The 13,128-nt window shown below is 35.2% G+C and overlaps 2 protein-coding genes across 2 annotated transcripts; one reads left to right on the top strand and one right to left on the bottom strand.

Annotated features, from left to right (window-relative positions):
• Nucleotides 1–6,150: 6,150 nt before the first annotated feature.
• On the bottom strand, nt 6,151–7,630 carry LOC120629006 (trafficking protein particle complex subunit 13). Its single transcript, XM_039897723.1, has one exon. It carries the CDS (start codon nt 7,395–7,397, stop codon nt 6,189–6,191), a length of 1,209 nt encoding a protein of 402 aa, XP_039753657.1. The 5' UTR covers nt 7,398–7,630; the 3' UTR covers nt 6,151–6,188.
• Nucleotides 7,631–7,905: 275 nt separating this feature from the next.
• Nucleotides 7,906–12,588, top strand: LOC120628972 (derlin-2). The gene is made up of 5 exons (XM_039897679.1): nt 7,906–8,305; nt 9,367–9,600; nt 10,481–10,603; nt 11,064–11,227; nt 11,881–12,588. The coding sequence occupies exons 1-5, from the start codon at nt 8,213–8,215 to the stop codon at nt 12,020–12,022; spliced, it is 756 nt and encodes a 251-aa protein (XP_039753613.1). The 5' UTR covers nt 7,906–8,212; the 3' UTR covers nt 12,023–12,588.
• The last annotated feature ends 540 nt before the right edge of the window (nt 12,589–13,128 follow it).

Below are 13,128 nucleotides of genomic sequence, written 5' to 3'. Positions count from 1 at the left end.
CACAACCTTCTGGAGACAGCTTTGAAGCATCAGTATATATAATAAGATGTTTTGACCAATTTTGACTAATATGCTTTTGTAGTTTGATATTGGTATCTGGGGATCCTTTACTCAGACCTAGATCTGTGATGATGGAAGGGTTGTATATTAATGCTTTAAATGGGGTTGAATATAGTGGGTTGATTGTGAAAGATGTCAGGGGATTAGGAAGGCTGGTATACTTTAGGAAACTATCTAGCAAGTAGGAAGACGAGTTACGGGAGCAAGGTGCGTGTGATAGTTGGCTTAGTCGGTGCCGAAGAGGATGGGATGACAGCTGTAACATCTTGCTGATAAAGCGGTCACATAGATATTGTCGACGGATGGATAGAGGAGGGTCAACGCATTCTACCTGCAAAGCATTAGTGGGGGAGGATTTCATTGCACCTAGAATAATTCTAAGGCATCTATACTGAATTTTGTTTAACTTTTCAGCAGCTGATTTATTAAAAGGCTCTAAAACAAACATACAGTAATCCATGTGGCTACGTACTAAGGCATTATATAATAATTTTAAAGTATAGGGGTGAGCACCCCACCAAACTCCCGCTATTGCTCGTAGTACATTGATGCCTTTTTCACATTTTTTGATAATGTGTTCAGAATGAGCAATTCCATTCAGTCGTGTGTCTAAATAAACACCTAAAAATTTAGCTTTAACTGCAAGGTTGATTGCTTGACCTTCAAATGAGATGTTGAGGTTCGGGAGGTATCTCTTCCTTGTAAATACCACTGCCTGACATTTTCTCACTGATAGGGACAAGCCATGGTCAGACAGCCACTGGCCTAGATAATACAAAGCAGAATTGATACGACAGGATACTTCCTCTATACTGCCTGAGCTGTGATAGAGGACAATATCATCAGCATATTGTAAAATGGTACAAAAACTAGAAACAGACAATTCGAGGTCGTGGGTATATATGCTATAGAGCAGAGGACTGAGAACAGAGCCTTGAGGGAGGCCTTTCCAGATCAATCTGGGGGGAAGAGAATTATTCTGATGCTTTACCAGAACATATCTGCAAAACAGCAGATTACATATGAAATGAACCATCCTCGAGGGAACACTCAGCTTAAGTAGTTTCTGCCTGAGCACCGGAAGTAGGACATTATCATATGCAGAAGCAATATCAAGAAAAGCACCCACAAGGTACTCTCCTTTTGTAAAGGCTAATCTAATATCTGTTGTTAATACACTGAGACTGTCTGTTGTACTCATACCCTTCCGAAACCCAAATTGGGAGGAGGGGAGAATATTTCTACTTTCCATTAACCATTCCAGTCGGTTTTTAAGGAGATGTTCTGTAACTTTAGCTAAAGTAGATGACAAAGCTATGGGTCTATATGAATTTGAATTAAGGGGATTTTTATAAGGTTTAAGGATAGGAATAACAATTTGAGATTTCCAGGAGTTTGGGATAGAACCAGTTTCCAAACATTTATTGATTATTTTAAGGTAATAAATTTTAGCTTTGTCATTTAAGTTAGCCAGGAAAGAATATGGAACGCCATCTTCCCCTGGAGCTGTATCTTTTAGACCATTGAGAGCAATTTGAAGCTCAGAAAAGGAAAAGGGGGCATCCATTTCATCCGTACCTGGAGCTGGCGTAGTAGTTAGAAATGAGTCCACATAGGCAACATAAGGTGGAGCTAATTTGTCTGCAAAGTTGTTAAGCCAGTCAGAAGGATTATTTGAGGAAGGATCAACGTGGCTCAGGGAGCGACGGAATCTCCTCATATTTTCCCACACAATGGTGGAGGGTGAACGAGGGCTAAGCGATTCACAGAACTGCGTCCAACTTGCTCTTTTCTTTTTGAAGACTAATCTTTTAATTTTAGCATCTAGTTTTTGGTAACTATTAAAGTTATCCTGAGTCATGCAGGCTGAGTATAATTCTTCTGCAGCAGATCTTTTACCAAATAAATCGCTGCATTCATCATCCCACCAAGGAGAGGAAAGCAGCGGATTTTTCACAGGGTGTTTTTTTGGAATATGGGAATCGGCCGAAGATATAAGAGATTTTAAAAAGAGATCATAGCATACCAGAATGTTTCCATCACTTTCCAAATCGGGCAGAGTGTCTACAATGCAATCAACGGATAGGGCATAATCTTCCCAATTTGCTTTTTTAAGTTTATACTTTAAAAGGGGATCATAGTTAGGGGTAGGTAAGGATTTATTATTTAATGTAACAATTATAGGAAAATGATCACTGCCACAGGTTGACTGTAGCACGTTCCAAGTCAGGCGCGATGCTAGGTTAGCCGAACATAGGGTGAGATCAACCGCTGATTTAGGGTTCTGATTGGGGTATACCCTTCGAGTAGGAGAACCGTCATTGAGGATGCAAAGACTGACATCATCAAGTAAATCAATCAGCAATGGAGAAAACCCGTCACTAGCATGGCACCCCCACATCGTGTGGTGGGTGTTAAAATCACCCATGGCTATGATAGGGCTGGGAAGGGACGACAAGATTGCTTGTAATTCGGGAATAATAGAAGATGAGGGATGAGGAATATACAGAGATACAAAAGATATGTCTAGGGTACGGACAGCAACAGCATTGATCTGTTGACTGTGGGAAGGAAGAGCGATTTGGGTGTAGGGGAGGGAGTGCCGTAGAAATACAGCACTGCCTGCATACCCATCACTCCTGTCATCCCTCAAACAGGAGAAGCCCGGCACCCGTAATCGCGAACCAGGCCTCAACCATGTCTCCGAGATGGCAAGAATGGTGGGATTATGAAGGTTAATCAGAGAGATTAACTCATGTTTCTTGGGACGTAAACTTTTACAGTTCCACTGTAGCAGGGTTATTGGGCCCATTTTGGAGTAGTTTAAAAAGTTGGCTTAAGTTTTTGGCAACGTTGGGCGGTAAGGGAATTTCACTACATGGAGCGACAATACTAAGTAGAAATTCGGAGATAAACTCAAGCATTTTACCTTGGGAGGGAGGGTTCTCAACATTGTTGTTGAGAGCGCATCCATTAGGAAGGGATGAGGAGTAATCACCGACAATAGTCTGAACAGCTTTTTTGTCGTAGCCCTTTGCTAGAGGAGCTCGGGGACGAGGAGAGCGGAAAACTGTTTGCCGGTAGGAGGTTTTGGTGGAAGTTACATTAGTAGGAGTAAACATTTCTTTTGTTATCTCAGCATAGGACCTGCGGACAGGAGGAAACTGAGATGATGCTTCAATGTAAGATTTATTATTCTGAGACATGACCATTTTAATAGATTGCTGCCTGGAGAATTCTGGGCAGTCTTTATCAGTAGCAAAATGACTACCAGAGCAGTGTAAACATGTAGATAATTCCTTGATGACCAAACATGAGTCACCTGTATGGGGCTGAGCACATCTGTAGCATCTGGGCTTAGATCTGCAGATTGTTTTAATGTGGCCAAAACGGCAGCAGTTCTGGCACTGTATTGTTGGAAGTTTATATGTTTCAACTGGCAGTGAGGTGTGGTATGAATATACCTTAGCAGGAAGCATTTGCCCCCTGAAGGTTAGGACAACAGATTGGGTAGGCACCCAAGTGATGACACCCTCTGTGACAGATTTTCTGTTCAGTCGCCTTGATTTCAGAACCTCACCACAGCCAGGCGGGAGCTCTAGCGAATCAACAAGCTCGTCCATCGACCAGTCCACGGGAACTCCTTTCACCAGCCCCATTCTGGTTATGTTGTATGTGGGAATTATAGCTCTATATTTGCATAACTTTAAAACTGGACTAACCAGAAAGTTGTTGGCAGCTTGGGCAGAAGTAAACTCTACAGTAATTTTGTTGCGGCCTATATTTTTGACGCCGTCGTGGATAATTGAACCAATTTTGTGTTTGTGCAAGAATTGACCGAAATTTATAGCCCGTAATGACGCTCCAGAGGAAGGGTCCTCCACTTCCCGTGAGACTTGGACGATAAAAGGCCCATTATCATCGTCAGAGTATGACTTGGCGCCTTCGGTGAAGGAAGGATGTATGTAAAGGCTTTGAACGGATGGGTTTACCTGAGTAGGATCAGTTATAGTTTTTTTGGCCGCATATACGTTGGTATCCTCTCCTTGTCGTTTGCGAGACGAGGCTGATGCCCCCGGGTCGGGCGGCTCAGGAGGTGTATCTAGATCCATTTTACTGGAAACACTATAACTACAGACACATAATAAATATTTAACCAACACCAAATACGGTTAGATTTATACGAATATCACCAATGACAACTATTTCTGCTGCTGTGTAAATTCACATAAAACACCGAAATTACACCGGAATCTCACTAACACGTGTGCACAAATTGACAGGCCAAGTTACAGTTCAATATAAACAACACCAAATCCTTTTCAAGACGAGTTTACAATAAAATCAAAGAAAAATTTGAAAAAACCGCGTCCGCCATGTACGAAGTTTCCCGCCGAACCTCCTCAAGTTTATCATAGAATTCAATTTTTCAATTTATCCATTTGACGTTTGACTTTGACCACTGCCAAAGAATTCTATAATATGTGCTACTAACGTGCTACTAACCACATAGTACAGTGTATAAAACATTGAGGTTCCGGTATATATACCTCTATGGTACCCGCAGATTTAATATATATTAATTTTTGTAAGGCCTTAATATACAATATCCATGGCATCCATGGTAAAAAAAAAAAAGAAAAAAAAAAATTGGTTGCCTGTAAAGTCGGTATACGGGCGAAAGTTTTACGTGACAACGACTTTGAGTGGTAAAATAATTTTAATGTGAATATTCATTCGTATAGTAGGAAGAAGGATGAAATAAAAGTAACAATTTAAAACATTTATTTATACAAAGAATTATATTTAAAACATTAATTTATACAAAGAATCTCGCACTGAATTTCATATTAACAAAATTTTATTTTTACCTTTACACATACATACGTATTTATATACAAATATACATACAATAACTTGCAATACATTTGCGTACAATGAAACAGCGTTTACTACAAAGGGACGCGTGCCTTTCACTTTTTATGTCTGTCTCTCTCGCTCTTAGGCGGGCTAACCATGCCCGAGTGGAAGGGACGCGTGCCTCTCACTCGCTCGCATTGTGAGCGCATAACGTGAGCGGAGCGTAACGCAGTTTCTTGAAGTGTCACCCGGCAAACCAATTTATAAGACGTTGTCACGTCATAAAAAATATATTAATGGTATATACCCCTTAATACGAAGGTAAATTGGGTCTATTCTTTGATTTTCGAAGTTGGTTTGACCAAATGTAGTAAAGAATTCAGTAAAATGACCATATAAAATGTTTAATAGAAGTCAGTCAGTATAACTTAAACTTCGACTTCTGAGTTTGAATGTTACAGAGTATCTACCCGGTAGCCCAATGAGTTTAAAAGAGAACTATGTTATAGATTGAGTTTATATCCTCCTTTGAGGTGAATTTTACTATGTTATTATCTACCAGCCCATCATTTTAGAATGAGTTTGATAAGCACCAGTGGCACTCGGGTTGTACCTGCGATGCATCTCAGTATGCACAGACCAGTGCATAAATAGTATGCCCTGCAAACCACCAACACAGTAGGTCTGCAGCACAGAAAACTAAAGATAGATAAAATGTATATATGAGATTTTAACTTTCTGTACTGCAAAATATATATATTCAAAAAACCTATTATGTTGCTGTCTGTACACAGAATGTTATGATTTTGTCAAAAGTATACAAGCAGTATACTCATTACTTTACCATTATTGTTATTTCTCAGTGTTTAAATCCTAATCTTTACAAGTTCAACTAAAGTCATGATCATAAAAATAAACAAAGAGATAAAAATATTCATAAAAAAGAAAAAAATATATTCAGATATCAAAGTCAGAAAAAGAAGTCAGTGAAATGTTTATCTCATAATTTTTGTAGATTTTAGTTTATAGAGCTACCAATTATGCCATTGCATCAAATATCAAGCTGATATGGCTATTGTTATCCTCCTTGAAGAATGTGTCCAATAAATGTACACTAGGTTCCACCTATGTTTACCTGTAACTGACTGTATGGTTCACAAATGAAACTCCTTTTAAACTTAATAAACTATATAATAAATAATTAATCTGTTTAAGATATATGATGGAACAAAGAATTATATTTCAAATTATAAGTTGTTTAACTACAGTTAGTATACATAAATAGAGGCCAAATCGTCATAATCATAAGTCCTCTTTAAGAATAGATCTACCAATGAGACCCCTCTTATATTATGAAGACCAGAATTGATTGGGAGAGCAGTTAAATTAATAAACGTAACTTTTCCAGGTTCCAATGGTCCCAACTTTCTATTTGAAATACCACACCACAACAGACTAGAATCTGGTAGTGAACGTAGTTTAAGTATTAAATCTAAAGTTCTGTCACTGGCATTGACTATTTTACATTTGAAATTGAAGGGCTCATCAACAGGAACTTTGCTAGCTAAATTTTCATATGTTACTCGAATATCTCCATAATCAGTGGTCATCCTTTTAAGTTGACTAGTTTGTAACCTGCCCTTCTCTCCCAAGTTAGATCTCCAGACTATGTCTAGTTTTCCAATGTTCTTTGCTGCAGCTATTAATTTAATATCTTGTAAGATGTTGTCCTTAGGAGTCAAGCAATATAAATACTGACAACTTTCTTGGGATTGCAGGAGAGTTACATCCCCAAATACTGATAATCCATCACTATCTTCATTTAGTGACTTTACAGTAAACTGTGGAGAAGTTTCTAATGAAACTTGTTCAAGTATGATAGGGCCTGAAGTTATGTTTTGTACTTGAGCTTCCACAAATACATCATCTGACTCTGCATTATAAAACTTAGTTTTCACATCTAAAGGTTTCATAACTTCAAACTTAAAGAATTTACGAAATGAAGCCAAAGTATTGTAGTTGGACATATATGTAACTTCACACACTAAAATATGAGTGCCTAAATCCTTAACTTCATGGTGTATTACATCACTCAGAGTTTCATCAACATCAAGCATAAGTGGAGCTGAATTCTGTTGAGTGGTTAATGGTATTCTGTATGAACTTGTTTGTAGGTCTGCCTTGATAGATACACTCTGAACAGGTTGATTTGTTTCATTATGGACACAAACGTAGCATGAAAAGGTTTCGCCCAAATATATATTACCAAAACTCTGAGGCAGCAAGAGGAACTGTCCTGCGGCCAGAGTCTCCATTTGGACAACAGATGTGGCATCATCTTTTAAAAAGTTGTTTAAAATATTTCCTGGCAAATCTTTGAAATCACAAGTGACTATCTTTGGACTAATCAAAGCCGGCTTGGTTAGCCTCATTACTTTTAAGGCCACCAAATGTTCAATTACTTCTTTTCCATCCATTTTATCAAATATCTGAATTCCACTATATTGTTGAAATACTAAAGGTATAATACTTGTATGCGCATTTAAGTAATTTTAAATAATCAGCTTCATTATTCATGAAATTATCACACACAATTATCGCGTATCGACTTCAAAATAAATTGTAATTTGTAAATTTAAAATTGTATTTTTATCAGGTAGGTATTTCGTAAATCATTCTTGTGCAGTAGGTGAAAATTGAAAACCACGTAAACACAGACAACAAAGTAACACGTTGACAGATTATTTTTAAGAGGAGATCAAAGAAAATATAAACACTACACTATATTGTGGGGATTATTTTTTGTTACTTTTAAAGGCCCTAAGATATGGCCCAAAGTGTATAGTCCGTTAAATTTGTACATGTTGTACGATTTATTTTATGCTGGCACTAAGAGTTAAGACTCTAGAGACCTCTACAGTCAGTCATAATACAGATAGACTACAAAAGCCAGAGCCCGGATAGGCCATTAAAAAAACAGAAATGTCATTCTTGGAATTAATCGACCCTCAATAAAATAAAATAATATCTATTTATCGCATTTGCAATTTTTCAATCAATATTGTGGTTTAATTCTAAAAGAATCGCATTTTAAACTTTAACAATCCTTAAAAACTGCACTCAATACAACAATAGTGAACAATTTTATTTTGTTGACTGTAGACATCTATTTTAAATCCTGATGTGGCCCAATCGTGTCGAGTTAAAGAGTTTGTAAGGCTAAGGCTTTTTATTATGCAGTTAAAGTAAGGATCATTGTGCATTGAATAATACCATTTCTTTAGTTTCAAAAATGGCATATCAAACGCTACTGCAAGAGTATATGTTAGTGCCGCCTGTAACCAGAGTTTATACAACTGCGTGTGTAATAACTACTTTGGCTGTGGTAAGTCAAATGTAAATATTTCTTAAATCACCTTTCTACGATCGGGCCACAAATCATCTTATGGGTGTTGCACCCTCACATAGTTGTACACAATGAACTCTAAAGATTTGTTAAGCCAAAATAAAATATGTAATATAATGTATTTATTGTTCACATCATCATGTACAAATAGGCTTATAAATTATGTTATGCAGTACTTCTTCTAAAAATAGCTCAAAAATGTTACAAAAAATTGCAGTTAGTTTTATCTGTTACTTAATAAGCAATAGCAATATATGTATTGGTAATTATGTGATCCTATCTAGAGTGAATAGGCTAGGCTATCATAAAGCCATGCTCCAGCTTAGGTTGCCTCATCACTTACCATCAGGTTATTGCAGTCAAGTGCTATGCTTTAAAATATCACTTGTCAACAAATATCTATGCATTCTTATTTTCTGTTATATTCTTTTTCTTCTGTGGAGTACAATAAAAGTAAATTAATTAATCCATATTAAGCCTTAAATAAATGTACACAACAGATGTATCTGAATGGCATGCACATTTAAGATGCCATTTCTGATGGAGATTATCTCTGTATAGTATCAATGGATGCCCAAAACATTATTAAGCTTCCATTTAAGGTGACCTTTATTGTGCTATATTCAATACTTATGTAGTTATTTGAGGTAATCATGTCATCATTAAAATAAAATAATAATGATATATATATGGACCCTGTTGTCTCCTCTGGTGCACATCCTGCACAACTTGTTTCTTTTGCTGCTTATCAGACATTTAAGTTATGCTAATGTCTAACATCAAAATAAACTTTTAAGTAACAATTATTGTTATATAGATATGATATGCAGCTTTCTGAGCTGGCCAGTTATACACAACATAAATATTACTGAGCTATATGGTAGTGGCTAGATATAAGAAGAGTTTGATGAATTAATTATAAATTTTGAACTGGATTTAAACTAGTACCAACTGCAAAAAATATGCAGTTGCAGTCTGCAGTCCTTAATGTAGTAAAAACTTGTTTAAAAATAAATATAAACAAATCTGTTTTTTTTCAGCAACTGGATCTTGTCTCACCATTCCAGCTTTATTTCAACCCTATATTAATACTGAGGAAATATCAGTTATGGAGACTGGTTACAACATTCCTCTTCTTTGGCAACTTGGGATTCAACTTCTTCTTCAACATGATATTTACATACAGATATTGTAGAATGTTGGAGGAGGGATCATTTAGAGGCAGAACTGCTGATTTTGTTGTAATGTTTATCTTTGGAGGTGTTCTAATGATTGTATCCTTTTTATCATATCAGAGTCTGCTTGTATTTATTTCTGTATACATATTACAGAAACAGAAAAACATTAACACCATTTATCTAACTCCAATTAAACTTTGATGAACTGAAATACTGCAATGCATATTGGGCAACAGCTGGTACTATATTCTAAGTTTTGTAGTACAAGTTTGTTTAATTTGTTAAACCAATTTGATGGACTAGCAAATTATACCAAGGAGTAATGTAATTAGTAGCTCAGGTTTAGAATGCTTATGTATTGATACAAGGTTAACAATAAATAATAACATGTTAGTCATACAAACCAGGAATGCTTTCATACATGTGATTTAAACTTCCAACAACCCTTATTTTTAAAATATTTATCTAAATGAATCCTAGCAGTTCTTAAACAATTTTATAGTTTTAGCAAGGAGATTGACTTATATCTATATCTATGTTATAATCCTTACCAAAAAGAGTAATATTAATTTTCTTAAATGCATATAAAAAATATATGAGTAGCAGTGATAGCCCAGTGGGTAGGCCTTTGACTTCGCTTTCAAGGGGCAGAGTTTGTATCGCAGCACACACCTCTTACTTTTGTAAGTTATGTGTGCTTTAAGCATTTAAAATACCACTTGTGTCAACGGTGAAAGAAAACATTGTGAAACAACCAGCATGCCTGAGAGTTCTCCATAACGTTCTCATAGGTGTGTGGAGTCCACCAATCCACCCCTTCTCATTCTCATTGTGGTAGGAGACTTGTGCCAGTAGTGGTGGGTGGTGGGCTGGTAATTTGCTGATATGATGATGATGATGATGATGATATAAAAATTATAGAACTAGTAGGATTTCAAATTTCTATGTAAAATATTTATCCTGAACGTTTGTACAGCTTTGTGCTTTCTTTGTTAATTTATTATTTTTAGGTCAAGCATTTACTATTATGATAGTTTACATATGGTCAAGACGCAATGTGTATGTGCGAATGAACTTTTTTGGACTAATGAATTTTCAGGTAAGGTTCATATTTTTAATACCATTCATTACTTTAATACAAAAACTAGTAAAATGTGAGTCATATTCATACATGGAGGGTTCTGTACTCAAGTGGAAATAGTAGTAAAGTAAAAAAATAACTTTTAATTAATAAAAAGCAATTTTTATAATGACCAGTAAACTATCTTTGTTTCTAGAGCTTTATATTATATATCTGTTAATCATAATTATTTAAAAAATTTAAATAAGTAAAATCTGATGTGGGGTGGGATTTTGTTTTGTAACTTTTCTATTAGTTTAAAAACTTTAATGAGTTTTAAATAAAATTCTGTTAAGAGTGTACAAATAAAGCTCTTTCAGAATGATAAAATAATTTTCTTTGTTTTCAAATATAGTTGAGCCACTATTATATACTCAATAAAAGGTCATTAAATTTTGGTGAGAAATGGTATTTTATTTTTTATTTTTTTTAATTACAGGCACCATACTTGCCGTGGGTTTTGCTGGGATTCTCTGTTTTACTTGGCAATGCAATATCGGTTGATTTGGTGGGAATGGCCATTGGACATATATATTTCTTCATAGAAGATGTTCTTCCACGGCACAGAAACGGTCAGAAGTTACTGAAGACGCCTAAATTTCTGTAAGTCTATAAAATACATTTTTGTCTTGTAGATCATTAATGATTTTTCTATCATCCAGTTTTATAACCATATGATTAAAAATAAAATGATTTGTGAAATAAACATTCCTAATTGCTTAAAGCAGTGTAATTTTAATATTGTAGATGCATGTTGTTGCTCCAGAATAAGTGCTATTTTTGGAATGTCGAAGTATGTCTCCTAAATATAAAAATAATGCAGTAATGCAGTAAGCCCTCAGGTGTCGTTTGGTTCGTAATGAGGCTTTAACATGAACAAATTCTTTTTCTCCTGTAACTTGAATGTATAACTTATTTATAACTTTTAATTCCACCACATGTTAGCCCTTGACTGCAACCCAAGATGGTAGAGATCTAACCTGTTAGGGTTAGGGCAGTATTTATGGCAGTAGTTATATTAAACCCATAATAGGTAACTAAATAGCATCGTACCAGAATGCTAAATCGCTTGGGCAACGTTTATTTTCCGGCAAACCTCCCACCAGTCTAGACCGGAGAACATATAAATGTTATATGTTTAGTAGTACTACTTACCTATAAATGCTATAAATGCGAGAGTGTGTTTGTTGATGTGATACTTTTTTGCGATACTCCCATTTTCACCAAGCTAATAATTTTTTTTTATCTGTTTTTAGTAAGAAGTTGTTTGATCCAGAGGCAGAAGATGATTATGTTCCACTGCCGGAATTGGCCAACATACGACCAGGAGGCTTCGATTGGCGGAATCGAAATCCAAATATTCCTCAAGCTAACAACAATGACAATGCGAATAGATAAAATATGTACAATTTATGTTTTTAAACATTAAGCCAAATTATGAAATACTTTATTATATATATTTATATATAATAATCATTATGAGTTCCTTTAATCGATACAAATATAAAAAAAAAGTTGTTGATGTATCCATGAATATGTATTATACAATGTAAATAAATATTGTACTGTATAGTTTAATAATTATTACTGTACTCTATACAGCAAGAAGTTTTAATGTTTCACTGCTAATATTGTAATTTAACTTCAAGCTCAAGCTGATTCAACCTGATCCAATCAAGGTTCAATATTTAGGTTTAAAGTTGTATACCTGGTATCACCAGTTGGCATGAAATGTTTTAGATTAAAATTTTCAACTTTTTCCCTTACCCATGCCAAGACAACTTACTTTTTATATGTAACTATTCCCTACAGAGGTTTCTGATTTAAAATTAAATACCATTTTTTTATTTATATAGCACAAAGATGAATTATTATGAGTAAACTGGTCAATTTTGCCTAAAAACATTTACTTTATACAGGAGTGTGTTAATTGTGATTATTTATTAAATGGTAAACACATAAAAGTGTTTTTAATTTTTATTATATGTGATAGTCTTAGAAATGAAAATTAGATTTTATTACAAGTGAATGAAATTTTAGGTAAATAGGGTTCAAGTAACTTTGCTGACAAACCAATTATATTGCTCATGGTACTATGGTCTGATGGGGAGTTCCTTTCTGTGCGTCAGCAATATGATGTGTTGTACATCTGTATTACAAAATGAGAAAATATAAAACGAATACACATAGTCATTATTTTAAAAGAACGTCTACAGTATCAAAATAGTATGGCGTTAGGCGATAAAAGGGAAGTAAGTCAAGTAACAAGCTTTCAATGGCCGAACTATAGTGGGAAAAGGATCCCAGTATCCAGTATGTCAATAGAACTGAACAACAGAACTACTGGACAATATAAATGGACAAATTGCAACATACATTTCTTATATGCTTCATAGAACAAAAATAGTTTTTATCTAACTGACCAATTGAAAATAAAACTAATCAAACTGATGATGAACCCCGTTTCGATGATAAGCGAGTTCTCAATGGTAAAGGTCAAAAGG

This window comes from Pararge aegeria, chromosome 13, assembly GCF_905163445.1.
Source record: "Pararge aegeria chromosome 13, ilParAegt1.1, whole genome shotgun sequence".
Classification (NCBI taxonomy): Eukaryota; Metazoa; Arthropoda; class Insecta; order Lepidoptera; family Nymphalidae; genus Pararge; species Pararge aegeria.
Note: the sequence above shows the minus strand (reverse complement) of the source record. Positions and strands in the feature narration are given on the sequence as shown.